Genomic DNA, 26,496 nt, shown 5'->3' on the forward strand with positions numbered 1-26,496 from the left:
ATATGCTGCCTGGAGGGAGCCTAGTCTGCTGAAAAAATCAAGTTTAAACATAAACAATCTGTCAGATTTGTTAAGTATTACATTATTGTCAATTTAGATAGGTGTGGTTTTGCTCAGTTTTGGTCACAAAAAAAGGAGGAAGTTACATTTTAAAGTGTGCATTGTTTCTGGAGTCGTAATAATCGTCACAACAACATATAATGCATGGGACATGGTGTTTTACACATTCACCCACTTTTCCACGGGAATTGTGTGATTACTCTTAAATGTTTTAAAAAGCCATTTCAGTCTGTTTTAAATATGCAAGAAGTTGAGTGAATTTTACTGTTGGTAACACTAAACAAAGACTGATAGACAGGTAGGGACTAAAACTGCAATTAATAGTGTTTAATTTCTTTCTATCTTTATGAACAACTTCACTTGCTAGAATGAAGAAAACAATCTCATACAAATATTATTATTAATCATTGTTGATGTGTGTTTTTGGAGTCACGGACACAATGTATTTCCATCCAACAACCACACCAGGCTTGACTATGCTGGTATTTGCTAAGATGCACATGTATTTTAGCTTCTCATGACAGAAAGAAAAGGAAAAAGTTGTTTGGGCTCATGTAATCTGTTTTTTTCCTTTGGTTCTCACGTAGTTGGCATAATTTTGCATGACATTTTGTTGTCACTAAACAAGGTTTAGTAGTGTCCACTTATAACAACACATACTCTGAGATGATCTGATGTGATACTTCCCTTGGCCTCATTTGCACTCTGTTGTGCAGCCTGTGGGACGTCTTGTGTACAAAAAACACCACCGCTGCCCTCTTGTGGTAAAAGCTGGGACCAAGAATTTAAAACGAGGATTATTCGACACTAAAAAAAAAAAAAAGAAGCCGACTTGTGCAACAAATACAATGTCAAATGTTACATTTAATGTAATCTGGCCAAAAGAAATGCGCTTGACCTATATACAATCAGTTTATACTGCACACATTTATTTATTTATTTATTTAAAAAAAACCTTGATTCCTTGATTTGATATATTTCAGTTACATTTTACTCAAAACTATTCATGTTTATTAAGGGTGAAGAATTATTATGCCTATGAAATAAAAATAAACCTGAAAAAACAAAGTTCCCAGCTGAACCCCTCAGAATCCTCGATTTATTATTATTATTAATATTGTTTTGTACAATAACTTTAGTGTTTTTAATTAATGTGTGAAAATCTTTACCTTCGTATTACTAAAAAGCAGAGCTACACGCTTAAAGTACAACTACATGAGAAAGTAGTTTCAGTTCATGTTCATTATTGAATGATTTTATTTAATTCATGTTATTTTTCCAGCATTTTAATCTGTGTCACAATATAAGGCTAAAATCAGAATCAGAATAATCTTTAATAATCCCTAAGGAAATTATGTGGGTTACAGTTGTTCCAAGACAGTAACAGTAACAGACTGAACTAATTAAATAATACAATACATTAAAAGGTTTAAAAAATATAAGAAATAGCTCTAATATATACAAATGGCTCAATTATAAATACCCAGAATATTACAGATGTGAAATATATATCGTTTAGTTACTGGTGACTTTTTTCTTTCTTAAATATTTTGAGAAATTACAAACCTACAAAACAAAGTTATGCAAGTCATGTCAGGGCCAAAGGTAAATGCTCCCCGTGACCCACTTCTTCATGGCTACAAGCTTCTGAAGCTAACTCAATGCAACACATCTCACATTGTGTAATGTAGTATTTAGACTCCTTGACAGATTTTGTGATGCTATCCCAGACTACTTGCCCTTGTAAATCTGCATAACACAAGGGAAAAACAACTCTTAATAGGAAAGAATTGCAAACATATATTTGAGCTTTAGTGTGACCTTCAGGCATCCACAGATTTGGAATGAAAAGCACTAAAAAAAGAAAGAAAGTCAGCATCCCTCTCTGTGTCGGTAAAGAGCACAGGACAACAACTGCTACTAAAATATATTCAATCCTAAAACCCTTTATGACTGAAGGTTTTCAGAATTCTCAATTCCAATTTAAAACATGTTCCAGTTCATGAGTGTTATTCCGCATGTGTTATTCCGCCACTATCTAGATGTGCTGTATCAGTGTCACTAAAATTGGGATACATGCCGGAGATTATATTTGCTCTTGAAGTAACCTATGATGCTAGGCCCTTGCCCATAAGCTATTGTTTTTTTGTGGAATTCCCATTTCACAAATGATTATTTTATGTCATCGTGACTGCAACTAAATTTCAACAGATTTGTTAATAAAATGAAACTAAAATAGAACTGAGCGTATTATGTGATTTATAATGTTGTAACCAGTGTATATTTTTATTAGCCTGTTATGTCTGTGAAGGTTCTCAGTCATGATTAGCCTGTTACTTTATCGTCTTGGGCTTCACAGAGGCTGCCTTATTGTTACAGGGCAGATATGTCTCTGTGTTTATGTTGGCAGGTGTTTACGCATTCAAATTATTAAAACTCAATGAGTTTTCAGCAACTTTTAAACATTGTCGTTTGTTTTTTATTACTGATAAAACAGTACAGCTATTTCTGTAAAAGCGGAAAATTTATAAAATCGCATCCCCGAGCCTGGTTGATTTCTTAGCACGCCAATGTTATCGACTGATGTTAGATTATTTACCAGTGGGTATGGGTATCGGCATTTATAACAGCTCTTTGGCTGTTATAAATGGAAATTTAAAAAAGAGATAGGAGAGACCCTTCAACCATGTTATGAGAGTCGATTTTTTTATACTTTGACCGCCAGAGGGCACTATGCAATTTCCCTTTTGACAGCAGGTGTTTCTGAACCAAGGAGTTAGGCAGAGTAAGCAGTAACTAAATAACTACTCATTACAAATGTTAGAGGCATCGAAATCAGTAAATATCGATATGTACTGGCAGTCTTTTCTTGTCTTCTCACTCCTCCTATGACCTGCTTACTGTGTACTTTACAGCGCCCCCGTTTGGTTAAATCTACCCTCTCTCTCCTAGCACCGCCCTTCTTAAAATTAGCCGTGACCGAGCGTCCCCGCGTACCTCAAAAGGGCCACGGATCTTCAGGGTGGAAGAGCCAACAGGTCTCGAATCAGACATTAGAAAATTAGTTTAATGTCACTAACTAATTTATTGTTAACATATTCTCATTACCTATTGTTTGTTTAATAATGTTTTTAATTATTTTCGATTTGCGGGCTTTTATAGTGAGGTAGCTTTTAGCTAACTTTTCCTGCGACGTGTGAACTTGTTAACTTTCCTCCCCCAGCTAATTAGCAGACATTGATAACTTATTCAACTTTATGACTTCACTCAGTTGTGTTCAATTAATAGTCCGTTAGCGAGTTAAGTATAACAACGGCAAACGTACAGCCTGCTCTTAGGTGGCAAATACTGATTAAGAGCAGCTCTCTGTCCTGTTTTCTTAGTGCGGGTAGCTAGCTGCGTGAGCTAGCATTTTGCAGATATGCTTACTGCGGTGCGTTGTGTGCTGTCCAAGCTGGTTTCTCCACTGTGGAGGACAGTCGAAGTGGAAGGAGACATTTTCTCCCATGAATCAGGTAAATGCAATATTACTTTAAACCACGTCAAGGTTAAAATTTGGTCAGCTTAATCGTGTGTATTGCTGATAGCAGAATACTAACACATTAGATTAGTCAAGTTTGGTTTGCATTTTTTTCTTGACCAGGTAGGGAAGACATTCGCCACCTGAGGGGCCAGGTGATAACCCAGCTGTGTCTTGACTATGGCATGATCGAAGATGCCATCTACTTCACTAGTGGTGAGGTCTTGGGTGGCGTGCCACTGAAAGAAGGAGACCTGGTCAACTGTATAGCAGTAAGAGATGGTTCCGAAGGGGGATGGAAAGCTTTAAGGGTGAGGAGCCTGTGCTTCATATGATTAACAGCATAATTTTCTGTTTATTTCGTAGTGTGAAGTTGTTTCTATTGAGAACTTGTTTGTTGTTCCCTCCAATAAGGCATTCACAGTGAGCTCTGTTGAACCATGTCTTTTAGGTGGAGAAGAGTGCAGACGCTTGGGAGGATGGAGGAAAAACCTCCTTAGAAGCTGACATTATGCAGCTGCGGCCTCTTGTTGGCATGGTCACATCATTTGATGGAGATGGTGGCTACATAAATCAAACCACATACTTCCCATGCCACAGTCTTTGGGAAGGTACCTCCCACTTCACGTTACATGCTAAAAGCGTCTTCCACCCGTGATGCTTTGCTACACCCATTCTTGGTCATTCAGCCCCAGCCAGTATTTTGGACTGATTTAACCAAGCATGATCTTTAAAGATCAATAAAGATCAAGCATGGTCTTTAAAGATCATGCTTTCAATCTGCTGAAGGTTTACGTTTCCTGTTTTTTAGGCATCTCTTGAGTGTTTTCTGTCTTCTCACAGGTTACGAGCCAATGAAAGGAGACTGGGTCCAAGCAAAATATTTTATCAATCCTAACCAGTGGACCACCCAGGCTCATTCTGTGGTCCCTTTACGCTATTGCCGCCTAGACCAAGTAATTGTATCATTGTTTTTTTTAAAATGCTATACATGCTTATTTTATTGGAGTCCATTTAGTTGTACTTTACTTTTCTGCTTAATTATTTGCAATGGTAAAACTTTGTAAACCCCCCACCCCCACCCCCCTTCCTTGTCATTTTCACCTACTTTCTGTAGGTGCATGTGACCAGTATCTATGGTCGTAGTGGAGTGGTGGATGACAGTGTTTTCTTCAGCTTGGACTCTCTCCTGCTCCCTGCCAATTACGAGCCTTTAGTAGGACATTTGGTTAACCTGGTAATGGTGGAGAGCAGTCAGTCACTCTATAGCTGGAGGGCTCTTTGCATGGCACCCTTCTCTCAGAGGTATCAGCTACAGTTTTTAAGCTTGAAGTGATGACTGTATATTTTGTGGGTTTGCTATTTACAGTTTCTGCTTGAAAAATAACTTCATTGAGCAATCATATCAGCTAGCGATCCGGCAGCGTTATTCCCATGACCTGCCGGGCAGTGTCCGGGAAACCAAAGTCTTTGGGTTCCGGGGGCAGTATTGTTGCAAAGCTGAAACTTAAAGGAATTGACGGAAGGGCACCACCAGGAGTGGAGCCTGCGGCTTAATTTGACTCAACACGGGAAACCTCACCCGGCCCGGACACGGAAAGGATTGATAGATAGTTAATAATAATGAGTGTATTTTTTTTATTCTTATTGCAGTGCAAATCTTTCTGCTACACCGCTCAGAGAGGCTGAGCTGAAGAGCATCTTGGAAGATAAAGGAGGGCTGAATGTAACAGACTATGGACAGTTTGGGGAACTGATGACTGGGGAGACACGAGAGCTGGTGCTCTGGATACAGTAAGTTAATCAGGGAAGAAATAAAATATTAACATTGTGAATGTAAATAAAAGCACTCAAAATGAAATCTCTTTAAAATTTATGTACATCTTATTAAAAGCACTGATTTAATTCTGCTTTTGTACCTGTCAAAAGTGAAAGTGCAGCTACTTTGCTCTTACTTTTGTTTGATAAATGTCATTGAGAGTAAAAACATTAATACTTTTTCCACGTGTTCATATGAGCATAAATTAAATGAAACTAATTTTCCAGAGGCAACCTAAATGGGAACCACAGCAGACAGAGCAAACATGTTGGCACTATTTATAAGGGCACATAACTTGAAAACAAAACAAATGATGTAGTCTCTCGGCGATAGAGGTCAGCATGGATAAGCACAAAATGCTCCCTGTGGACATCCTTTTAGAAGGGGAAAGGAGTGCTTAATCACAGCAAATTGTGCTACTGCATCACAAACTTTCGGCAAACTGTGGACTATATATTATTGAGAAAATGCGATTTTAATTAGTAGGATTGCGTTTTAGTGTCTTCATCTTTCTCTTAACAGAAATAAAGGTACAGAGACCCACAAGTTGACACACTGCGACTTTGCTGGCTGGGACTCAGAAGAACAGTTCACTCTGGTTAGTGTTAAAGGATTGACATCACTGAGGCAAAAAGGGCAGCAGCTGCAAGAAAACCCTGTCAAGTCTTCAGAAATCCAAGTAAAAGATGGAGACAAAGATAATGGCGATGCGCAGAAGGAGGCGGTCCATTCCCCTGGTCTAAGAAGACAGGAAAGCGAGTTGGATATTTTACCTGGAGAGAGACTGCCAGTTGTTGTAGCCTGTGAGGCAAAGTAAGTTTTGTTTTTATTCCTCATATCAAAACAATGGTAAAAATAATACAATCACTAATATGGGTAATGTATGAGAAAGAAGAACTTTGCTTAATCTCACTTTGGATTTACTGGTTAACAATTTATTAGTTTCACTGTTGGAGGTGTCGTGTGTCTCTATTGGGCTTTTGTTGTTATGATTTTTATGTACAGTTGAATTTTGTTTGGGAAATGTCTCAAGGAGCCTGGGAATTTGTGCTGAGCTGCTACTGCTGCACTTCTCTTCTTTCACCATCGGGAGGCGCCTGGAGGTCACAGTGCGCAGTGAATGTGAAGATGTGCTTCGGCCCTCTGTGCCCTACTCTCCTACTGATAATCGCCCAGTGGCAGCGAAATCTTCTCATGTGATCACAGTAGCTGCTCCGAAAATGACACCAAGGTATCGAAAGTGCTGATTCCAATGATTGTGATCATGTGGGGGGTTATTGGTGGGCATAATTATTCCCCCCCCCCCCCCCCCCCCCCCCAAGCTTAAGTTGCACAACCAACCCTTGCTACTTGCTGTGTAAGGCTGACTGTCACTCTTCTAGGCTTGCTAATCGACGGTTGCCACAATTTCTACCCAACTACCCTGTGCCTCAAGCTCTAAGAGACTGTGTGGAAGCCCAGAGTGATGTCCTGGTTGTTGAGCCCTGCCTTGGAGAGGTGAGCTTGCCTGTGGTCAAGTTAATCTGGTCCTGAAAAATAACAAAAAAATATTTGATTTTTACATGATTGGGAGGTGTTGTTTATGGTTGGCTGACAATAATTTCACTTTCTGAATCAGTAAAATAACAAACTGTGGATCTTGAGTATGGAATTAACTTTTAAGCCTTTCTGTAAGCAATGTGATGTAAAATGTTAGGAACTGCCTCAGGTGGCTGGTGTCTTGTGCCCTATTGAAAATAGAAAATAATAAGTTATTGCATTTTGCTCAGGTGCTGTCCCCGTCAAACATGCAGTCGCGTTTCTCAGTCCTTCTGTGGCTGGAAGAGTTGAACGCAGAAAGGGAACTGAAAGAATTCTCTATCAGCGGAGCGCTTCTCAGGAAAGGGGCTGTCTACCTGCACCTCGAGGTCCCCGGTTTGGCCGAAGGCAGACCTAATCTCTATATAGGTGAGGTGGCCTTAAGCACCTTTCATCATTATTGTTGCTTTATTGTTACTGTTCAACAAAAGAAGAAGGTTGACAAGCTTCCTTTTCAGGGGACAGAATAATACTAAAGAAGCCACAAAGTGATGGCGTGGTAATGGAGTACATTAGCTACGTCACAGAGGTATGGAGATATTTCTTATTGTAAAGCATATTTTCAAAAAATACTTAATTTTATGTTAGTCTAATGCTCGGTTGTTACACAGATCAATGATGAGGATGTGAGTTTGCGAGTGAACTCAGACTTTCAGCGCAGCTACCTCGGAGAGCCACTAGATGTTGAGTTCTCTTACAACAGGTGAGAAAATGAGTAGAATCCTAATATCATAATTAATTTATTCACATTTCAAATTTGTCTTTCACCTGAAAACAGTGTTTCATAGTTGCTGTGCCTCAGGGTTTTTTGTTTACCTTTTAATATTTTTGATGTTTGTTTATTCAGATTGACGATGAGGCGGTGTCACAGTGCACTTGAACAGACAAAACACTTCGGAGAAAGTAAGTTCAATCTAAATTACTTTGAGTCTACATTCCAGACTCGTTTTCTTTTAAATAATTTTATATAAAAATATATTTTGATGTAATGAAATTATATTTTGTGTAATATGTATCAAAAAACAGAAAGGCTAAACGGAGGAAAAACAAGAGTAACTGCTTGAAAACTCACCTTTAGTATGACACACATTGTCAGGGCCACAAAAGTGGCACTAGAGGGTGCTGTTTGTTTGACTTATTGTCTAGACACAGGATGTACTGCAGCGACAGCTTGCTCAGATGCCTTCAAACATTTTGTAAAAAGAAACACAAAGCTTGTTTTATTTCTTCATAGCTACATATTGAATACAGAATACCCGAGCATTTATGACTAACTTTAAAAGCAGTTTTTAAAATTGTCGGGCAGCTCTCTTCCCCTCCAGAGTGACACCTCGGACCCCTCGGTGGACTGGAAAATGGATGGATAAACTAAATGAAGACAAAACGGTAGGGCACAATATGGGGGGGTGAAAGTAAGACATAACTTGATTAAATTTAAAGCTTTTAATCAAATGTAAATATGTTTAAAAAACAGGCACCAGCCACTGAAAATGGAAAAGTGTCAGGCATTACCATTGACATGAAGTCAAAAGGCACACAGACTAAAGGTACAGATATTTTCAGTATCATATTGATTTTGTCTGTGTTTTGACTGATAACGTCACCAGCATCATCATTAACAAATGTGTAATTGTATCTAGATTGTGCACCAACATCTAAACCCACCCCCACCAAAGGGCACTTCTTTAACCCAGACCTGAACCCCCCTCAGAAGGAGGCAGTGAAGAGGATCCTAGCAGGGGAGTGTCGGCCCCTTCCGTACGTGCTCTTTGGACCTCCAGGCACTGGAAAGACGATCACCATTATAGAGGCCATACTCCAGGTGCACATACTCAATGCAATATAGTCACATGAATACATAGAAAAATATAATTTTGTGAGTGCCACTCTTATTCACACTGTGGCTGTGCTCATTTTTACATTTTGTCCATTGGTATTTAGGTTTAAGTCTGGATTGTCAATAGATAGAATTGTTGTTACCCTGCCTGGTGGATGAGCAGGCAGCGTGGACGCCCAAGTTTGTGAATTCGATAACTCAATAAATTGACATAGCGGTTTCAAATTGATACCATAGGTGTATCTACTTATCATCTTGATGAATTTGAATGTCAGTGACCATGGCCTCAAGGTTGGAGGTCAGAGGTCAAGTTTTCTGAAAATCTTGTGAATGCAGTAACATGTGAGAACAAGGCAACGTAGGTTTTTTAAATTTGTACCCTAGGTGCATCTACTAGGAGGCTGAGGGGTACCACTGGCCGCTGCCGCCGCCAGTATTTATTTATTTATTTATTTTCACTAATTAATTAATTTATTTTTATGACAAAGTGAATAAAAAATCCTTAGCATTCAATCTTTTTTTAGACTCTCATTTGCAAATGATGGCTGTTTGATTCCCATTGCTTGTTTGAGGTTTAATCTTTTCCACATCCAGGTTTACTACTTTATGCCCAGTAGTCGGGTACTTGTATGTACCCCCTCCAACAGTGCTGCTGACCTCATCTGCATCCGCCTGCATAACAGTGGCTTCCTGCATGCTGCGAGTTTGGCCCGTGTCAATGCGTCCTGTAGGCAGAATGAGGTATTTAATATTATTTAATATAGTATTTAGGCTAATGTGTTTGACTATTTCAGATTTAGATTTTTATTTATTTATTTCTTTTCTCTCCACTCCTCCCCGTAGTCTATCCCAGAAGTGCTGAGAGTGTACTCCAGGGCAGGAGAGGACATTCATCAAGCTGCTTTCCACAGGATTGTGGTCAGCACCTGCTCCAGTGCTGGCATGTTCCATAATATAGGCCTACCGTAAGACATGGGTTATAGTAGAGAGAGGTTAATCAGTTTTTCTCCCACTTTAGTCCTTGTTTACTAACCCTTTAATAATCTTCAGAGTTGGACACTTTACTCATCTGTTTCTGGATGAAGCCGGTCAAGCCACTGAGCCAGAGTCCCTGATCCCGATGAGCGTTGTGTCTGAGAGAGATGGACAGGTTAGCACAAATACACATGTACTGATTTCATTAAGACCTTAGTGGGTTTTTACATATGAGCTCTGGGAGAATCGGGTTCAGATGTTGTCCGTTTCACATATGTAGCCCCGCGAGTGTCTTCTTACTACTGGAAATACTGTGTGGATTAAACAATGGACCTGCTTGACTTGAGTGTTGTCAGACACTGGAAAATCTCAGGGTTGGGGTGAATTTGATGACTGGTTAAACTAATTTTCCACATATTTTTGTGTACTTACTTTACTTTTTGGTCATGACTGAACTGAGCTTTATTAACAATGACTCTTTTTGTTGTTGTTTAAAAAAAAACAACAAAAAAAAAAAACACCTTTCCTTATTTAGATAGTTTTAGCTGGAGACCCCTGCCAGTTGGGTCCGCTTGTGAAGTCTAAGATAGCCAGTGCCTTTGGCTTTGGGGTGTCCTTGTTGGAGAGGCTGATGGCCAACCCTCTGTACTCCAGACAGGACTGGGGCTACAATCCTAAGCTGGTTAGTGTTCTACATAAAGGTGTTTATGCTGTTGAGCATTTTTAAGTTGTTTTTTGCAGAAATGCATCATATTACAATGTGTAAAGATAAAGTTTTAAGATAGTGCAGATCTAATGATAAATGAACTTGACTGGAATGTTCCAGTATATTTTCAGTGTACATGATAATCACAGGAGTGCTGTTTCATTACAACAACAGGTAACTAAGCTGGTCTACAACTATCGTTCTCATGAGGCCTTGCTCACACTGCCTTCAAAGCTCTTCTATCAGGGAGAACTGTGCTGTAAAGGACCCAGGCCTATTGTGGACTCCCTGTGCCAGTGGAAAAATCTGCCCAAAAAACACTTCCCACTTCTTTTTCATGGAGTTAGGGTAATTCATCAAGTGATAGGTTCCTTTACTGAGGAATGTTATATGACACTTTGTTGGGATTGCTAGCTTGCATTTTTATTTTGTTGCATGTTTTTTTCCCCCTTCTTTCTCTAGGGCACAGAAATGAGAGAAGGTAACAACCCATCATGGTTTAACCCAGTAGAAGCTGTACAGGTCATGCTGTACTGCTGTCAACTGGCAAAGAAGCTCTACAATCCTGTCCATGCCTCTGACATTGGCGTTATTGCCCCCTACAAAAAACAAGTATGAGTTTATGATTCATCACTGTAATGTTTTTTCCTTTTACTATTTTATTAGACAGAAAAAACCCAACAATTTGCACAATTCAAACTGTTAGTCCTAATGGCTTTTCAACTTAAAACTGGCCAACTGCACTCCTGTAGACCCTAAACTTCTGGCTTTCCTCACCAGTGTGAGAAGATTCGTGTCCTGCTGGGGAAGGTGGGCCTGTCGGACATCAAAGTGGGCTCTGTGGAGGAGTTCCAAGGACAAGAGTTTCTGGTCATCATTTTGTCTACGGTAGGCAAAAACATGCTTTGGATAATTACAGGTAGAAATATTGGACTGTATTTTCCTCTAAGTAAAAGGCTAGCTGTTTGATTCTTTTTATTTTATTTTTTAACATGCATCTGTGTTATCAAATATCAAAATATGTGCGGTATTTTGATATTTGATATAATTTTATATAAATTATAGCAAAATTATATGAACTTTGAACTTTGATATAATTTGATATATAATTCTATCAAAGTTGAGTTTGACTTTGATAGAATTATATTTCTTTGTTTGTTCTTTGGTTAATCCAAGTGGCAGACATGGGTGGGTTTTTTTTTGTTTGTTTTTGTTTTTTGTTTGTTTGTTTGTTTGGGTTTATTTTTTAATTGTCATTTGGATGGTTGGGTTTAGATTTTGGTGTAAACAACAAAAGCATGGATCATCCTACCTTGTATTAATTGTTCAGACTGGTGATGATGCAACGGGGTACTAGCAAGGTGCAACTAATGAAGTGGCCACTGAATGTGTATATCCTTTAACCTCAAATTAAACCTGTACCATATAAAATTTCCACTATACTGAAGCCCTTGTTGATTTATTGAGTTTTTTAAATTAATTTTTTTAATGAATAAGCAGACATGCTGATTTAGTTCAACCTTGTGCACAACCATAAACCCGTAACATTTACATATTTTATGTTCACTGTCATGGCATTTAATCCACATAATTCTTCTATAATATAGGTGCGCTCCAGTGAGTCACTACAGAGTGATGATCTAAAGAGTACGCTTGGCTTTCTGGCCAACCCAAAACGCTTCAATGTGGCCATCACTCGACCCAAAGCTCTGCTTTTAATTGTTGGAAACCCCCACATTCTCATTAGGGTGAGTGACCTCTTTTTTTTTTTTTTTTTCTCTCTCTCTCATCATACTGGTTGTAATAAAATGCATTCACCCTGTATGTTCTAAAATCATAATTCCTTTCCAGGACCTATGCTTCAGGGCTCTGCTTGAGTACTGCTTTATTAATGAGGCTTATCTGGGCTGCGACCCTCCTTCCTCTCTTCAAGATGTTCACACGTAAGTAAACAGGTTCATAATGGATATTCTGGACTATTGCAAGGCTACTAATCTAAAAACTAATTATTTATTGTTAGTGCAGATGGTATTCTGATTTTTTTATTATTATTATTATTGTGCAAAAATGTGAACCCCATCTCCTTTTCCCACAGTGTTGCAGAGGAGCAAAGGAGCACATAAAAGGGACAAAAACAGGGGGTGTACTGCAGCACAGTCAACCTGGCAATCAAATTGTGTTTATTTTTTTTCCTCCTTCTCGTTTTCTCGGCTTGTCTCTGTGTACCCCTTAACGTAATTGCTTTAAAAAGAAAAATATCTTGTTTGCCTAAGAGCCAAATGCAGTCCCACTGGGATGAGAAATAAAGGTGATACTCATGATCACGGCCCAAGCATTCTTGTGTCCTACCATTAAGTTGATGTGCTTGACAGTGCATAAGATGGTTCTGATTTTTGGGTGAATTACCAAGAATTGAACCTTAATGGTCCCAGTGTGTTTTTCTACCCAGTCTGCACAGTAATGGTTCCAGAGTTATTTGAATGGAATCGACCTTGCTTTTAAAGCAGAAAGAAAGTAATGTGGTGCCAGCTCTTTGATAAACAAGAGAAAATGGATACAACAAAACAAAGTTTTGGTATATTGAGGGCATTAACCTAAGCAGAGGTCTGTTGATTTTATGGGCAAGTTGTCTGCATAAGTTGATATAACAGTGTCTGCCCATAAGACCTGGAGACTGGATGTGACAATTGAGTGCTATTGAGTCTAAGTCTGCACACTCACCGTCAGCCCTACTGGAGCCCAGTGGGTGGAGTAATGGGAAAAGAAAAGAGGAAAATGGGGGTTCAGTGTCTTTAAGTTAATGGGTCTATTAGGAGCAGGGAAGGGATAACGCTTATCTGAACTGTGAGAGAGCTCAGCTCAGACACAAAGTCCCTTTTCTTTTCTTCCAAAAGACACCCCCGTCTTTGATGTATGCCTCAGGTGTTTGGGTTTGTTTTTTTTCCTCTGGTGTCCCACTTCTCCAATAATAGCTGTACCATAGAGTGAAGAATACCCATACACATTTATATTGTTTAAAATAATGTTGCTCTGTAGGTTCTTAAGTTATAGTCTGCCAGGTTTCTCACTTAGATTTTGAAGCATGATGTGTTGTGAAGTTGTTTTGCTGGCACAGTTGCTGTTAATGAATTATTTAAGACTTCCAAATGCACAGATTAAAACCCAAGGTCTGGAAAACAAATTTTTATTATCACATAGAAAAAATGTTACTATTTTCCCCACAAGATGCTAAAGTCAGTGTCTGAAATAAGCAGACAGTATAAACCCACACGGGGTGTTTGTGGGTTTATTTATTTATTTTGGTCCCAGGACAGTGTGTATACCAGCATTATGTGCTCACATGTAGCACATAATTGGGACAGTCCGTGCCAGCTGCATTCTCACTAGTTTGTGCTTATTTTATTATAGCAGGTGGTGCTTGTAAGGAGGTAAGACATACCTGTGAATTCCTCAGAGCAGACAAGCTGGCTACCAAAGGAGGAGGGGGCTTATATCACACATGGAAAGATTGCATCAGCCCAAACCTTGCAAACAAAAAAAAACCTACTTGCCACAAAGTGAAATGGCTTGGACAGCTAAATATACAGCAAAAACGCAAAAGTTAAGATTGGTTAATAATGTTGGCAAAGAAAATGAACTCATTAAGCAATAAGCTGTTAAAACAGGCTAGCATGGGGTGATTTTTTTGTTTTTGTTTTCTTGTAATCATTAGTGAATGTGTGGTTAGAACTACTAGCTAAAAGTTGTAGATAAGTAGCTAATAATCAATAAATGGTTAACTTAAAGAAAGTATTCTTATTGTTTTTATATAGATATGTATATATTACGTGTACTGTAATGGTAAATGGCCTGTATTTGTATAGCGCTTTACTAGTCCCTAAGGATCCCAAAGCACTTTACACAACCAGTCATCCATCCATTCACACACTGGTGATGGCAAGCTACATTGTAGCCACAGCCACCCTGGGGCGCACTGACAGAGGCGAGGCTGCCGGACACTGGTGCCACCGGGCCCTCTGACCACCACCAGTAGGCAACGGGTGAAGTGTCTTGCCCAAGGACACAACGACAGAGACTGTCGGAGCCGGGGCTCAAACCGGCAACCTTCCGATTACAAGGCGAACTCCCAACTCTTCAGCCACAATCGCCCCTAAATACCATGTATTCTGTTTTTGTACCACTGTTATTTTTGCACCATGACACCAAGACAAATTCCTCATGTGGGCAGAAACTTCGAAATAAACATAATTCTGAGCTAAATATGATACATTTACCTAATGAGGGACAATAAATTATATTTCTATAAGCTGTAAGCTGAAAATTAGTATTTTATGCATTTAAACTGGGAAATTCATTGAAAAAATAAAAATTCTGTGTATAAATATATATATGCGTAGCTTACTCGATAATAGGTATTTAGTGTAAGACTCACTTTAACTTAAAATGAAAATGGTAACAGGTAATGATGGACTGTTTAAGTCCATTTGACAGCCCTGAACTTAAAAGATGATCGCTTGGTCATGCAGATCCTCTGCTCAATGTCTATGAAAGCCAGATGGTGCAGAATATGTAGGAAAATGGCTAAAGCTACTCTTAATTGTTGGCTTTAGGGCATAATTGTCCAAGCTAGACTGTCTACTGTATTAAGCCAGAGCTGCTCAGGTATTACGATTACTACACTATCACCTTTTCACTAACTGAGGTAGGGGCAGGCAACACATTACCAAGACAGACACTGTGTCTACAAGGCAGCCATTAGGCTCAACAATAGATCCCTGCTGGGCACTCAGCAGGGGGAGCTTGTTAAATGTGTTGACCTATTCTCCCAAATTAGTCTTGAACTATTATTGCTCAGTTAGTCCACATCTTACTGACTGTACTCGTCTACCCAAGCTCTGGAACCAGTCTCCGCTCATCAGATTGTAAAAGTTGACTAAGCTGTTGCTCAGTGGAGGACTTGCAACCATGGAGGGCTCAATGGTGCATTGTCCTCACAGCAGACAGCGTTGACACACACAAATGTGGTCAGTCAGAAAGCACTTTACTTTGTCATCTCTGATCACCAGCCACAGGAGGCTGGTTAGGATAGAGACTTCTTGTTTGTAAGAGAAAGTCTTAGTGCATCAGCCTCAGATACAGATCTAAACCTAGAGACAGACGACATCAAAACAAACATGACGATGCTGTAATGGAGTTCTGTTGTATTAACAGAACTTGACAAATGAGGGTCTTTATCTATGGTTGACAAATAAAGATGAGACCTTTGGTCTGTTGAATGGGTTTTTGGGATGCACTTTAGGCTTAATTCTCACTGACGGCGGATGCTATACATTGCTGTGTTATTAAATTATTTATTGTTATTATTTTGTAAAAAATAATAATTTGAAGTATTCTTTTACATATTTTCTGAGGATATTGTTCCCACCTCAAATGTGCATAGGATATTTATGCACATGTTACTAGAGAAAGAAGAATTGAAATGGTCTAAATTCTCTAAACTGATCTGGAATATGTCATTATGTCACTGTATTGGTTAATGAAACAGGAATTTTCTCAGCTTCTATTCCATGAAATGGATAAATTAAAGATGGCCCAATATTTTACATCTGGATCTGAGGTTGGGTTATTGGTAGATCAAAGCCAGGTGTGCCAGAGGAGACACTGGTTTGCTAATGAGAACTGGAGGCTCTTCAGATGAGTCTCCAATTAGGAAGCAGGAACACATGAAAGAGGCTTGCCGTATAAGGGAGACAGCCTGACTGTCTACAAAACCTCATTTATTTATTTTTAAATAGAACTTTCAGAGATGCAAAACAACTTCATACACAAACTGCATTCCAAAAACGCTGGGATGCTGTGTAAACAGAAACAGAATGCAATGATTGTTATATATTAGAAACCCATATTTTAATTTAATATTAATATTAGAACACAGAAAAATTGTGGAACAGTTCCTTAACATAAAATTTTTAAGGACTGGTGAATATCTAATGAATCATCTAAATAAAATTGTTTGAAAATTATGCAAATCTGGAGAAATCTCTGTGCGCAAGGCTGAAAATCATTGGACCCCCCATGATCTTCAGGTGCTTAAAAACAGGCATTCTGTGATGGAAATCACTGAATGGGCTCAAGAACACTTCCAGAAATCATTGTCCGTATACCCTGTTTGCTGTGTCATCCACAAATACTGGTTAAAGTTTAGTCTTGCAAAAAAGCGGCCCTGTGTGGACATAATCCAAAAATGCCAGGCCAAAGGTAATTTAAAATGGACCGAAGCGAACTGGAAAAGTGTTCCACAGTTAGATGAATAGAAATTTGAAATTATTTTTGCAAAACATAGACTCCACATTCTCTACACTAAAGATGAGACAGACCATCCAACTTATCACCACTCAGTTCAAAAGCCTGCGCAAGTGAAAGCACATCATTAATACTTAAATGCACACACAACCTTTAAAACAACATCCTGACAACACAATTTTCACTGTTTAGCAAGACGATCCTAAACCTGTAACTGCAGCTATTACAACAACGTGGCTTTGTATAGTTGAAGAGTCTGTGCACTGAAATGGCCTAAATGCCACCCAGACCTTACACCAACTAAAAACATTCGGAGCATCATAAAATGAAAAATAGGAAAAGAAGATCCGGGACTGCTGAGCAGCTAAGGTTTTATAACAAGCAAGAATGGGACAACACTCCCGAAAATCCAGCAGCTGCTCTCCTCAGATCTCAGACATTTACAGGCTATTTAAAAAAACGGTAATGCTACACAGTCGTAAACATGACCCCATCACAACTTTTTTGTGTGTGTGTTTTGCTGCCATCAAATTCAAAATGACCCTTTCTCCCCCTGAAAACTGAAACTTTCCTTTTTTCTTTCCCATGAACATTTTTGTTCCCTGTACACCTATAAAAGCAAATGCAGGAGACTGTGTGACTTAACTGAGTGGTGAAAGTTGGGGCTGGGATTCCCCAGTGTTTCCCCCTCCCCGCCCCCCTAGTCCACACACCATCTGCTTACTGCCACCCCCCCTGTCGTCTGCGGTCATCACAAAACAAGTCGTTATCTCCAAAGACACGTCTCTGCATCTTTGATTGGTGGTTGATAACAGACCTACAGACTCATGGGGCTGGCTGACCTTGCTGTATATATATCATGCCATTTCAGCAGAGACAGCAGAGACTGGCAACGAGAAAGCTGGTTTAAAGCTCTCCCTGTTTAACCTTGTGTCCTCTCCTGGTTTGGCTTTCTGATCCTGACATTATGGCTGTTTTCTTCCCTGTGGCTCTTATGACTATGGCTTGTCCTTTACTGGCATTTGACATGGGTCAGTCTACTCGTTGTGTTGCCATTCCCCACAAGATGCATGTCTGCAAAGATGTTGGATACTCAGAGATGCGTTTGCCAAACTTTTTGGGCCACAGTAGCCTGGAAAGCGAGGTGGTGCCACATTCAGAGGATTGGAGGCCGCTGTTGCAGACAGGCTGCCACCCTCAAGCACAAGCCTTCCTCTGCTCCCTCATTGCCCCTGTTTGTCTTGACACGTAAGTAGATTTTCTGTGTTGAGCTTTGCTTTTTTTTATTCTTTCCTTTAATAATCATGACCGTTGTAATCTTGTTTGTTCACTGTGTAACATCTTGTTGCTATTTGTTCAGTTTCATCCAGCCCTGCCGTAGTCTGTGTGTGGCAGTAAGGGAAAGCTGTGCCCCAGTGCTTGCCTGCCAAGGACACTCATGGCCTGATGTTCTTGACTGTGACCGATTCCCTGCTGAGGAAGACATGTGTCTTTCTCACCATGGAAAACCTGGCATCTTTTCTAAAGGTAAAGACCAAATGTTCATTATTAAGGATTATAATGTTTAATTCCACTGGAACAATAGAAAACCAGTTCCTTACTCTTTCAGGTTGTTTTATGATTACCACATATGCTCAACAGTTATTTTAAATAATGTTTGATTTTTATCGCAGGGTTGCCTAAATCTGCCTGTCAAAACTGTCCTTATGTGGAAGAGGCTCCTGAATCGAAAACAATCTTGGATTCTTTCTGCAGCCATGATTTTGGTACGTTCAAAAAATCTCTCAAAAAGCTGCGGTATAGTCACATCTGTTTGTTTTTGTCACAACTTCCGATTTTCCTCGTGTTTATTTATTTATTTATTTTCCTTTACAGCTGTTACTGCTAAACTCCACCGTCTTCGCCTACCCACAGGAGAGCCAGAATTTGAAATTGAGGGGCGGGTCGAGTTTATCCGTCAGGGTCCTCTGTTGCTCTATGACACCCGGCATCTGCTCCAGCAGTGGCTCCTTATCAACGTTAGATGTGCCCGTGCACTTGTGCGTCCTGGGAGGTCACAGCTTTATGTGCTGACTGGTTCTGTGCAGCATGATGGGACCCTTTCTCTGACTCGTGTCTTCCCTTGGCACAGAAAAGATGCAAACATTGCGGTGGCATTTCGAAAATGGAAGCACCACAGATGTTGAAGGGACATGGACCAAAACAGGAGCTTGAAATCTGTGTTTTGAGGCACAGATGGAGCTCAGTGGCACTGGGTTTTAAGAAGCATTTGTAAAAGAGGGTAATTGTTATGAGAACAGACTCTGACTCAAGCAATTTGCTCATCTGAGCAGGTCGCCGTCTCATTTAATCTTTGTTAGTGCTTTTGTTAGCACACTGCATTAAGACGCACTGAAACCTGTACATAGTATTATACATATAAATTTATAGTAGATTATATTTTCTGTTAAAAGCTGTATTTATGATGTTCCATGTGTTGTTTGGAATAAATGACAATAAAATAGTCCTATGAAACCACATTTGTGAGGTTTCTTTCCCTCATGCTTATGCTCAAAAGCCTTGCTTTAGCCTAGTATGTTTATCTCTTTAATACAACAGTTATTTAGTTATTGCTCTTACAGAAGATAACTAATACAAATCAGAAATAAAAATCAGTTAACACTTATGTCACCACAAGGTGGCACACTAATGCCACTTGTTCTGAAACATTGCATAATGTAAAACTAACACCTAGCATGCAGTAATGGTTACAAATTGGATTGCCTATAAATTGTTCTGCATAAGATACCAAACTGTTTTAAATGTCTTGATCACTATGTTCACAGCGTGAGGCCCATTCTGTGTAATGCTAACGAGAAGATCAATCACTCCCTTTACATTTGAATAGTCTTGTTTTCACAGCTCAGCCAAACAGACATAGTTCATGAACAATGGATGTGTTTGGTACTTTTGAAAAATCTACTTTTGGGTTTTATGTTGTCTTGGTGTTTAAAATAAATGCTAAATATTTGACAGTTTTGGTGAAAGCCAATTCAGCCTCGGGAATAGCTGTGAAGTAAAATCATCAGCATTCCAAATAATTCACAATGTGTCACATGTGTAATGTGATGTGATGAAGGTTACTTTGATAATGGTCATTTATTTAAAATCATTTATGTGAGCTGAAAATGAATAGGAGACAAGCGCAACAAATTAAAATCTTTTATTTATCCCCAATAATAATGTTCATTTCTTTATTTGAAATGTCTGAGTAAGTCTAGTGTCTGTAATACCTTTTCCCGTGTGGGTACATTGGCTAAGTTGCTAAATAAGCAAATTGTATGACATGAAAATATCATTTTTATCCACTACAAACAAATTTGTGTTTGTGGAATTTAAGAATGGTGATTTTTTTTCTTTCTAATTGTTCATGCCTGAATTTTCAATGCATGCCAACGTGCTGGTCCCGATGGACAGGCGGGATTCCATGTTCCTTTCCTTTCAGATCTCTCTATTTCATAGAGTCACACAACAGTCTTCAAGAATGCATGGCATCTCACAGACCTGCATGCTAAATTTGTGGGGGTTTTTCATGCTTAACAATGATCATCAATCACTACCCATTAGCCTTTATCTGTCATTCATTTATTATCATCAACCACCCTCATTTGAGTTTCCATTAAAACAAAACTATAATTGTGTAGTTTGTTTCCCCGTGTTCACAAAACAAAAATATTATTTCTTTCTTAACCAACAGAAAGTTCCACACATGGTAACCAAACACCACGTGACCAAGAGAATACTCAAAGACTGAAAGTGAGTTCATGATGTTGTTAATAATAAAGACATATGGTTAAGATTACAAATAAGTAATGTCACTCAATCATAGTAGCAAGACATTTTTTTGGTATGGTGACTGGAGTGAAGTTATATAGCAACAAGTTATTTAAGCTTTTCTTTCACATGCAACAACAACAACTGACAGGGTTGATTCTGACGTTATCTGTGGGTCTGGAATGAGCTCCTGTCACAACTACTGGAGCATGTAACGGGATCACAATCAGGATCAACTAGTACAGCTTTAACAAGGGTCTAGGGCTCACTGATACAGTGCATTTTAATGATTCACACTTCAGTTGAAAATGTTTCACTTTGTGTTCACTGCAAATCTCAGATGATTTTTTATGTTTGCAGGAATGAAGTATAAAATATAATTATGGCAAATTATGGGATATATATTTTGCGTCTTCTTAATACTCAAAAGTTCACTTTCAGTCCATATATAAATCCATCATCACCATGCATTCTTTGAAATAATTTGTTTTTTCCCCGTTATTCTTTTCAGCACATATTTGAAACATGGGTTACATTTCTGCATAGAGTTTAGTTGTTCTTCAGACTTTTTCCGGCTATAAACAAGGAGGATTCGACCATCATAACCTGCTGCTTCTGCAGAAACTCCAATAAAGTCAAAAATCATCTCTGCAGCCTGAAATGCACTCAGCTGGACTGTGATCACGATAGTGCGTGATTTATATACAATTCTGTTTTAAACAACAATTCATTATGGTTTTTGATACCTTCATTGTAATTATGCTCTTCCATTAACAAGATTATATTAAAGAGCAATGAATAGTATACAGTAGGGTGATCACTAAGCACAAACAATGCCTAAAACAGGAGTTATTGAAATGCTTTATTTACAGTTGGACAAAAATATTTACAAAATATAGAAAGTGAAACATGAGTTCCAATGGACTTGGATTACAAACAAAGCATAAGTGTAGAGCTTATGAAAATGTGAAATATAAAACAGCCTAATATGGAAGTGCTTAATGGACTCCAATTACAGTCTCTCCTGGAAATACTTGTCAGTGTAATAGCCATGAAACTGCTTACTGAAGCCAGTGCACTGCAATGTGATTGACCAAGCAGCTGAACCAAATTGCATTTATCATGCCAAGAAACGTGCCATACACATACACAGACAATGTTTCATCCATATATTTTTAGAACCCTCAGAGTATTGTAGTCTTTTTATTTTGTAGATGTAAAGTTTGCCCTCCGTACATTATGACCTCTCGTGTGTCTTTGGCACTCTTTTGCTTTGATGATCTCTCTGTTTTTGCATTAGTGTAATTCTGTGGTTCTTCTTCCTGACCAAGACCGCGGGCCATGAGCTCATCCATTGGGGAACGAATGTTATGAACCTCCTTCTCTTTACAGTTTCGCCACTTCATGCGCCGGTTCTGGAACCAAATCTTTACCTAAAGCAGTGCGACAGTGTAAAGGTTTTAGTTCAGTTTGTGAAGTCCTTCATTATAATTACGTTAGCTTCTCATTTTAAGTTGTAAATGCAGTTTAGAGATCTTGGTCACTGTGTGGAATTTAGGTTTGATCTTTAAGGTGAGCTGTTACAGCTGTCACTTTCGCCTGCACCCTTTTGTAAGGCAGGATCACATATTCGAAACATGAGCTCATTTGAATTCGATTACCTGTGACTCCTTAAGGCTGAGATTAGCTGCCAGTTTGTTCCTGTCTGTCTTGCTAATGTACTTCTGTCTTCGAAAGGTCCTCTCCAGCTCCTTCCTTTGTTCTTCAGAGAACACAGCTCTCCTAAGGATCCCTCTACGTGAGTTTGGACTTGCATTAGCAGACCACATCTGAATGTTTGCTCCCTCTGAAAGTGAATTAGAGGAACAATAACATGTCAGTTTATTGACATCAGTTTCAAGTACTAGACATATTCAATGGGCTATTTATTAGAGCAATAGAAATCAATGGTGGGTGGTTCATCTCTGCAAGGTTGGTTGTAACACATACTGTATCAGTTTAAACAAAAAGTGTAGATTCATGAAAAAACATCTTGGAGAAGGTAAGTAGCAGACAGTGGAACACCAAGGTAGTGTCTTATAAACTGAAACAGGTTATTCAAGCTTTGGATAAAATCTGATCTTCTCCACACTTATAATATATCCACTTACTGTTTCACATTTCCTACTTTTTCAAACCCAGTTGTCTTTGTCACACTTACTTTATCACACATTCTTGAATCCTCTTTCTATTTGTCCAATTTAACAAACTGGGGGTGACTAAATGAGAATAGAAAACCATTTCAACCTGGAAAAAGGAGATTTGGTGACCTGTGAGGGCCAATACCACGCTGCTTCACTCACAGGTGCACACACAACAAAAGTCAAGTGAAACAATTTATCTGATCTATTCAACATTGCCTTTTTAATCTGTACGACAAATCTGCACATAGACCACCTCTAGAGAGCACAAAACTGGTTTGGACATGCTTTTCACTTCTCTATTGGCATTCAATAGCTTTTACTTAAATAGCTGATTATCAGGTCATTCCTGGGCAACGTGTGTCTACCCTAGTGGGCCAACTATAGAGCCATATGGGACACCAACAATAGAGCTGTTCAATGGAAATGCCATTACTCGATGGTTCAGTGGCCCAACACTAAATCTTTTCTCTTGCAAGTTTGAAGCCAGTTTGTATGTGAAGATGAGCTCAAATAAGTCTATAAAAGTCACTTTCATTGAATGCTTTATGTCCTAGTCAAGAGGTCTTCAATGGGCAGGAATGAGTGTTGAAGGACAGGAGAAAGACGGGGGGTCGGCGGACCAAGCTCTGTAGCCACACAATGGGTGGGGGATGTTACTTGTTCAGCCCTCTTCTACTGAAAAATGGGAGACTTTTTTGTGCTTAGTGGAGTTCATTGCTGGAGTGAAAAATTGCAGTGAGGTCGCGTGTGGATGGTGGAGTGAAAGTGGCAATTGGTCACGGCTAGAGTTGGCATTGTTTCGTTGCCGGGCACTGTGGGAAAGTGTCAACCTACTAAGGGGACCCCAGGGACTTGTGGGATGACGGCTTTCTGATTTGTGCTATTTTGCACGACTCTTGACAGGCATCACAGGGTGCAGAAACTAATAACTTCCAATTAATGAGGGAAAATGACCAAATATCAGAACTGCCTGACTTATTTCAGTCTTTTAAATGATGATGTAGAATTAGTACTCTTCACAAATCCTAAATTAGATACTTTGAACCATGCTTTAAAAAAATGTAAATTTTCCTTCAGTGGAAGCAGTAATAGCTTTTGTAACTGTTGCCTCATTTTATTCACCTTGAAAGTTTTATTTCAAACTTTTTGTGTTGCCACCCAAACTTGTTAATGTGCTGAGGGAGTAAAGCTTTGAAACATTTGGCCTTACTCAGCAGTAAGAATCACCCACACCTGGTAGTTATTATCTTAATATAGCAGAAGACAAGATGTTTATTAGTGCTGCATATTTGCACTATTAAATGTGTATTTGCATGTACAAAAAAAGGTGCGTGTCTGTGTGGGGGGGCCTCTGGGACTCTTAAAAGCCTTGCAGCCCACCCCTCTTTCCCTTTCCTAAACAACCGTGAATGCTTATGAATAGAGCTGTGCAGAACTGAACGGAGAATTAGCTCTTTGGCATTGCATCGGTAATTAGCTGTGGAGAGCATGGGAGACCCTGCTGCTAATGCTTAGAGAGTAGCTGAGGCATTGCTGATGAGGCATAAAACACTCACTGGAGAAGACAGGAGGGGGGCTGGACCCACCGCAGCATGCCAACAGATACTGCGGGCTCGGCAGGAAAACACTGCTCAGCACATCTGCAAACACAGGGACAGTCAGATACGGTAATGCGATTGCCAGGTGTAATATCTGTGATCCCCAAAAGAACTTACCTGAATCACTAAGCTCATATTTCTGAAGGCCTCCAAAACTGAGTCTCAGATTGTATTTAAACATTAACGGTTTTAAAATAAACTGGCATTTGTGCGAATTATGATTAGACATTTTAAAATATTTTTAGAAGTCAGATTTTGTAGAAACTAAGTAAATAGTAAAATTGATGCATTTACTTACATCTTTGCTTACCAGTTGTATGTTGACAGAGCTGTTATCAGTCACTAGTTTTCTGTCTTTTAACTGACATTTATTTGTAAATTTGCATAGAATTTAGAGACTGTTCTGTTAAATATTTAGACTACATGTAATCACATTTTTTAGCATTTACAAATTGATGTTAAAAAACTATTTTTTTTAATTTTTTTTTTTTACAAAATGTTATTACTCAGTGATTATTATTTCTTTCATGCAAGAGTATAAATCTGTTAATTATCTGTTCATTTTTTCATGTCTTGGACTCACACCATCGTGGTTTAGTGTCATCATGACACTATTAGCAAAGATGGATATACTTACCTACTTTCATGTTTTAGAAAACCTCTAAGCAGCATCAAAAGTAGCAGTATTACATTATTAATTGAACAATGTTTTTCCTCTACATATCTGGGTTTGATAGATGGTGCAAGACCGGGGGGAAAAAATTAGAGTGATTTGAATGTAAAGTTGTAGCTTTACATTCATAAAAAAAACAACTACATTACATTACAATCAAATTAAAATTACATTACAAGGAAAACAGTTTACATTTTGTTTAAAGGTTCACTTGCATAAAAACAATCTCTTTACCAGAACGTGGCAGATGTGGCCCTCCTAAGTCTTTCACTGGCCGAAGACTTTGGGTCTGACTTTCCAAGGCTCCGTCTTCAGGGCCCCAGGTTCTCCTTGGGCATTCACACGCTGCTCGTCTCAGGTGTCCACTCGTTGTCCATTTTGAAGCGGCTGAAGGTGTCTGAGACTGCAGCAGATTGTCGATAAGAAAACTCTTTCCTGAGCTCCCATATCCCGGTACAGCAGGAGGACAGCCAGCCATATTCTTCCTGGTACAGCTCTGAACTGAGACCATCCTGATCACACAGTGACCTGAACACTAGAGTTTCCTCTTCAGTAGTCACAGCCCAGTGACACTAAATTCTCCTTTAATCCCTTTTTGAGTGACTAGGCCAACTTAATTAAACTCTGAAAAAACAACCACAAAAAAAACCAAAAAACAAAAGTTGTCTGCTCTTCCTCCTTCGGGCCTGCACTATGCTACAGGACTGTGTCACGATTGGCCGAGGGGCTCTAATGTGCTTCTCAATTCAGATAAGGCTGGGGCCTTTCTGGAGTGGCAGAAGGTGGGTCTGGCTCATTCATTATGTCAACTAGCCTATTAAATGATAGACACCAGAGACAATGAAGTGCTGGCCAAAGTTTAGCATGCACCAAACACTCTTCTGCAGTAGTAAATAGTTCTCTCCTTTCTCCAGCCTCCTTCGGAGCTCTATTGTGCACCATGCACGTCGTTCATTTGTGCTCTGTAAGAGTTTTTTCCATTGCTGAATGTTTAAAAGGAACATCTTGCGTTTTTTCTGGAATATCAGTTGGCAAATTAATCCGATTGTAATGTTTTTGCCTCACTTATAAGCAAATTTCAGTAGGTGTCATAAAAAGAAAGTGTCCAGTTGCTTTTCTAAATCACTTCCACAAGACACCTTGCACTGTTTACAAGATAACTGGGCTTATTTAAGCATGCAGTTTAATTTCTTAATAAATAATGGAAAAACCCTTAATTTTTTTAGTTAAAATAAACCTTTTGAGTGAAATTTACAATTTTTTATCGTATTTTTCTTCCCTCTGGTTGCAACTGATATTAGTTGCAATTTAAGGTATTTTTTTCTGTAACATATTATATGCAATAAACAGTGCAATGAGCAACATTTGTTTATGTTAGAAGACAAACCCTCAGAACTATGATTTGTTCAGTTTTGGTAATTGTTGCAGAAC

General features: G+C 39.0%; 3 protein-coding genes across 4 annotated transcripts; 2 read left to right on the top strand and 1 right to left on the bottom strand.

Annotated features, from left to right (window-relative positions):
- The first annotated feature begins 2,889 nt into the window (after nt 1–2,889).
- mov10l1 (Mov10 like RNA helicase 1) lies at nt 2,890–12,816 on the top strand. Of its 2 annotated transcripts, none has more exons than XM_085167213.1 (27): nt 2,890–3,098; nt 3,423–3,575; nt 3,704–3,891; nt 4,032–4,191; nt 4,424–4,536; nt 4,698–4,885; nt 5,234–5,374; nt 5,922–6,212; nt 6,433–6,630; nt 6,782–6,896; nt 7,169–7,346; nt 7,436–7,506; nt 7,589–7,680; nt 7,825–7,880; nt 8,284–8,363; nt 8,452–8,524; nt 8,618–8,799; nt 9,409–9,555; nt 9,658–9,779; nt 9,865–9,964; nt 10,325–10,471; nt 10,670–10,843; nt 10,958–11,107; nt 11,276–11,383; nt 12,103–12,243; nt 12,347–12,438; nt 12,591–12,816. In XM_085167213.1, exons 2-27 carry the CDS (start codon nt 3,482–3,484, stop codon nt 12,616–12,618), a joined length of 3,429 nt encoding a protein of 1,142 aa, XP_085023339.1. In that variant the 5' UTR covers nt 2,890–3,098; nt 3,423–3,481; the 3' UTR covers nt 12,619–12,816. The 2 variants fall into 2 exon arrangements, with proteins under 2 accessions (XP_085023339.1, XP_085023338.1); XM_085167212.1 differs by having other exon boundaries at nt 2,891–3,098; nt 3,444–3,575.
- A 128-nt stretch (nt 12,817–12,944) lies between these two features.
- szl (sizzled) lies at nt 12,945–21,495 on the top strand. Its single transcript, XM_085167215.1, has 4 exons — nt 12,945–18,046; nt 18,159–18,325; nt 18,472–18,564; nt 18,674–21,495. Exons 1-4 carry the CDS (start codon nt 17,766–17,768, stop codon nt 18,982–18,984), a joined length of 852 nt encoding a protein of 283 aa, XP_085023341.1. The 5' UTR covers nt 12,945–17,765; the 3' UTR covers nt 18,985–21,495.
- Nucleotides 21,461–26,230, bottom strand: dbx2 (developing brain homeobox 2). The gene is made up of 4 exons (XM_085167216.1): nt 25,300–26,230; nt 24,351–24,434; nt 22,273–22,457; nt 21,461–22,044 (listed from the first exon to the last, which is right to left on the bottom strand). Exons 1-4 carry the CDS (start codon nt 25,574–25,576, stop codon nt 21,796–21,798), a joined length of 795 nt encoding a protein of 264 aa, XP_085023342.1. The 5' UTR covers nt 25,577–26,230; the 3' UTR covers nt 21,461–21,795.
- Between the last annotated feature and the right edge of the window lie 266 nt (nt 26,231–26,496).

The sequence above is a fragment of the Neolamprologus multifasciatus genome, chromosome 7 (assembly GCF_963576455.1).
Source record: "Neolamprologus multifasciatus chromosome 7, fNeoMul1.2, whole genome shotgun sequence".
In the NCBI taxonomy this organism is placed as follows: domain Eukaryota; kingdom Metazoa; phylum Chordata; class Actinopteri; order Cichliformes; family Cichlidae; genus Neolamprologus; species Neolamprologus multifasciatus.

What these genes read in the sequence shown, in the direction of transcription:
- mov10l1 (XM_085167213.1), top strand. Translation starts at nt 3,482, where the DNA reads ATGCTTACTGCGGTGCGTTGTGTGCTGTCCAAGCTGGTTTCTCCACTG. An exon ending in AAAAGGCACACAGACTAAAG is followed by an intron (nt 8,525 to 8,617) that starts GTACAGATATTT and finishes AATTGTATCTAG; the next exon opens with ATTGTGCACCAACATCTAAA. An exon ending in ACCCCCACATTCTCATTAGG is followed by an intron (nt 12,244 to 12,346) that starts GTGAGTGACCTC and finishes ATTCCTTTCCAG; the next exon opens with GACCTATGCTTCAGGGCTCT.
- szl (XM_085167215.1), top strand. Translation starts at nt 17,766, where the DNA reads ATGGCTGTTTTCTTCCCTGTGGCTCTTATGACTATGGCTTGTCCTTTA. An exon ending in GCCCCTGTTTGTCTTGACAC is followed by an intron (nt 18,047 to 18,158) that starts GTAAGTAGATTT and finishes CTATTTGTTCAG; the next exon opens with TTTCATCCAGCCCTGCCGTA. An exon ending in TTTCTGCAGCCATGATTTTG is followed by an intron (nt 18,565 to 18,673) that starts GTACGTTCAAAA and finishes TTTCCTTTACAG; the next exon opens with CTGTTACTGCTAAACTCCAC.
- dbx2 (XM_085167216.1), bottom strand. Translation starts at nt 25,576, where the DNA reads ATGGTCTCAGTTCAGAGCTGTACCAGGAAGAATATGGCTGGCTGTCCT. An exon ending in GCCACATCTGCCACGTTCTG is followed by an intron (nt 24,435 to 25,299) that starts GTAAAGAGATTG and finishes CTGTGTTTGCAG; the next exon opens with ATGTGCTGAGCAGTGTTTTC. An exon ending in TCAGCCTTAAGGAGTCACAG is followed by an intron (nt 22,045 to 22,272) that starts GTAATCGAATTC and finishes GCACTGCTTTAG; the next exon opens with GTAAAGATTTGGTTCCAGAA.